At 27.4% G+C, this 3676-nt stretch overlaps 1 protein-coding gene across 1 annotated transcript; it reads left to right on the top strand.

Annotated features, from left to right (window-relative positions):
• LOC105198898 (trypsin-1) lies at positions 1 to 3676 on the top strand. Its single transcript, XM_026136829.2, has 7 exons — positions 1 to 154; positions 379 to 452; positions 701 to 795; positions 1855 to 1996; positions 2144 to 2257; positions 3036 to 3188; positions 3341 to 3676. The coding sequence occupies exons 1-7, from the start codon at positions 106 to 108 to the stop codon at positions 3482 to 3484; spliced, it is 771 nt and encodes a 256-aa protein (XP_025992614.1). The 5' UTR covers positions 1 to 105; the 3' UTR covers positions 3485 to 3676.

Raw genomic sequence — 3676 nt, 5'->3', positions numbered from 1 at the left:
TACTTATACGGAAGTAGGGCGATACAATAAGAAACGGGTATATATAAATTCGCTGTGTGTTAAATCGACATTATTTTAAACCAGGCTTTAGTTAGTGATCCCACAATGGCTTTGAAAATTTTGTGTTTTCTCAGTTTTCTGGCATTCTGTCATGGTACGTTTGAATAATGATCTTCTAGAATTAATCATTCATTTAAGTGTATACACATGCACGCACGCTTACACTTCGATGAAACTTCTTTGAAAATTGCTAATTGAGTAAATTCATTATTTTAAAATATCTAAGGAACAAACTTATTCGTTATAATAGAAATTTTTGTCAAGAATACAATATTTCTTTTCATTTTACGCACACATAATGATGACTTATCGTTGCAGCTGGAGTTCTTCCGTTCTTTGATCCTAGGATTGTAAATGGGGAAGATGCTAAATTAGGCGAGATTCCATATCAGGTACGTATTACTGAAATATATATACATATATACGTTATAAACAGATACTTGTGGAGGAAGATTGCCAATACTGTCGTATCACTTTTTTTGGACTATATTTCTTAAACAAGAGATAAAAGTAAAACTTTGGGAACATAAATTTAAACTAAAAAGTATCTTCTAAACATAGAATATATAAATATTTTTTATTATAGTCAAAAGCGTACATGGAAATGTTTTAACAAATATTGGATTTGTGAATTTTACAGGTTTCTCTTCAACAAATAGAATCTTCGTTTCACTTTTGTGGTGGATCAATTCTGAATGGATACTTTGTTATTACGGCAGCTCATTGTGTTGTGAGGTAATTATATTATTATTAATACTTTAATAAATAATTTCTCTCTCTCTCTCTCTCTCTCTCTCTCTCTCTCTCTCTCACTATACATATCTTTCTATTCTATAGAAGAAGCAGGTACATATGTATAATAGCACTCATTTTCATTTTATTGAATATCTTTGTTGATAATCAATATTTTATATTAACACTTGAACGATTTTACATTTCTAAGTTTATATTGTTTAATAGATTTTAAGCTTAAAATAATGAAATATTTATTACTTAGGATGTAATAATTTAAAAAAATTGATGTATTGCATAATTGATTGAAGAAAAATGATGGTTACTAGCCTAAAAATAAATTTAATAAATTGATTTTGTTTAGAAAACACAATATTTTATTAGAAAAATATAGATTTTTAATTTTTTATCATGAAAAATTTTTCTGTGTTTAGAAATATTAGAGGTGTCATAAGAAATATCATTTTATCCTTGTTTAACATTAAACAACAAAAATAAAATGATATCTCTATCGTTTCTGAACACACCCTTCTAGAGTAACAATCGATTTATCGAAGAAATATTTTGATATGAAAATTTTGCTTAAAAAGCCATATTAACAATATCTCATCTTAATGTTTAACTTTACATAACTCGAAATGTATACAATTGAATAATAAGTTAAAAATAAACATTTGATTGTACATACATACATTCAGATTGTAATAATATGATTAAGTTTAAAAACAATGAGGAAGTGTGTGTAATTAAATGCTAAAATAAATCTTGAAAAAATTGCGAAGTGCTCAAAAGTAAAAATGCCTTTTAACAATTATCAGCTATTGTGTATTAGCGCTATTAAAAAAACAGGTTAGTAAACGACTAAATCCATAAATAATTGTTAGGATTCATCATCTAATAACTGTGATAATAGAGATAGCCATAACATCCACAGCCATATCCTTCTTTCTACTAGTTTTCTTACATACATTCGTATAAATATTATTTTGTAGATATAAGAAATACAATATATTCACAGTATTACATATTTCGATAAAAATTTTAAAAATTTTTGTATTGTAGCGAAACCGCTAGTGGAATAAAAGTTATTGCTGGCACTATCGATTTAACTGACCCGCAATCGGAACATAGAGTTGCAAAAATTACTGTTCATGAAGACTACGATCCAAGTAATTCCTGGATAAACGATATTGCTTTATTGAAGGTAACCATGATGTAAATTTTCTTTTCACACAGTGAAATTAAGAACTTAAATCTGTTTCTTTTACATAAGAAAATTAATATTAATTAGCATATTAACTCCTTTTTTTTTAATAAAAATTATATATCTCAAGCAGAAATTGTTTTTCAGGTAAAAAATCCTTTCATACAATCTTCCACCATCGGATACGTTCCCATGCCACCAAGAGGTCACGAAGTTAAACCCAATGATATTGCTGTTGTATCGGGATGGGGTAGACTCTGGGTAAGTTTTTCACTGTTTTAACCCTTCGAGGACTTTCTAACAAAGTAATATATAAAAAACTCTTGTTTTCGAATAAGAGTGTTGAATTCCATTATGACCTTAAAATTTTTTAATTTAAAATTCTTTAAATTTATAGAATTTAAAATTTAAATTCAATATGGTAAGTGAAATTAAAAAAAATAATCTGATTATTATGAAACTGAATTTTAATCCAACCTGAAAACATCAAAATTAGAAAAAAATAACATCCAATAAAAAAATAAACTGCTGATATAGGTTTCATTATTAAAATTTTGAAGTTGATGCGTTTATAGACTTTCATCTCACTTTATCAGCACGAGTTTCAAATAAAGTAAATCTGAAGACTTTATGTTACTTAGCAATATTAAAAACATCTAATAATTGAGTTAATCTTTATGATAATTAGATTATTTCTTAAAACTTTGTCATATTGGTCATTTTATTTTAATTTTTACTCTCAGATTCCGTATAAAGCATTATCAGATTATCTTATAATTCAAATTTCATGAACATCGAAAGAAAAATTACAAAATATAAAGGAATGACTCAAATTAAAATCACCCGTCTACAAAGGATTAAATATAAGGTTAAATCTATAAATCTCCCACGTGTAAATGTGACATTTGTAATTATTTATAATTTGTGTTTATAGTATACTACTTAGTATAAAAAAGTATTATTTAGTATAAAAAAGAATAAAAGAAAATTAGTGTTATATTAAGAGCGGCAATTACAAATTATTGTTACAAAATTACAGCTCGGAGGACCAACTACTACTAAACTGCAACGAGTCAATGTTCTCATTGCTGATCAAGCTTATTGCAAATATATGTATAACAATGATGGATACAACGTCTATCCCACACAAGTTTGCGCGTTTGACCCGTCAATCGAAAAAGGATCTTGTAATGTAAGTTTTCTGTTTAATTTTAAATTCTATTGCATCGATCAGTCTATTTAAAACACAATAATCATTTATAATCTATGATCTTTCAGGATAGACAATTATTTAAAATTGTAATGAGTAAAATACAAAATTTAAAGACACGTTGCTTCTTTCAGGGTGACTCTGGTGGACCATTGACTGTTGATGGAACCCTCGTTGGACTGGTGTCCTGGGCAAATGGTTGCGCCAGTATCACCTACCCCACTGTCTTCACACGTGTCGTCTCTCATTTAGATTGGGTTAAAGCTCATGCGGTTTAAAATCTTACTCACTTCTAATTATGATTTATATTCTATTTTACGTTATGTATACTTCACTAATTATCATTTTATAAAACTAGGAAACAAAAATATTCTTTTGTGGTAATAAATATCAGGATTGTGCATAGATGTCCTCAAAATGTTATACACATTTTCAATGAAATAAATATTGCTTTATTCAAATCACTAAAA

The sequence above is a fragment of the Solenopsis invicta genome, chromosome 9 (genome assembly GCF_016802725.1).
Source record: "Solenopsis invicta isolate M01_SB chromosome 9, UNIL_Sinv_3.0, whole genome shotgun sequence".
Classification (NCBI taxonomy): domain Eukaryota; kingdom Metazoa; phylum Arthropoda; class Insecta; order Hymenoptera; family Formicidae; genus Solenopsis; species Solenopsis invicta.
Note: the sequence above shows the minus strand (reverse complement) of the source record. Positions and strands in the feature narration are given on the sequence as shown.

What these genes read in the sequence shown, in the direction of transcription:
- LOC105198898 (XM_026136829.2), top strand. Translation starts at nt 106, where the DNA reads ATGGCTTTGAAAATTTTGTGTTTTCTCAGTTTTCTGGCATTCTGTCAT. An exon ending in ACGATATTGCTTTATTGAAG is followed by an intron (nt 1,997 to 2,143) that starts GTAACCATGATG and finishes ATTGTTTTTCAG; the next exon opens with GTAAAAAATCCTTTCATACA. An exon ending in CGGGATGGGGTAGACTCTGG is followed by an intron (nt 2,258 to 3,035) that starts GTAAGTTTTTCA and finishes ACAAAATTACAG; the next exon opens with CTCGGAGGACCAACTACTAC.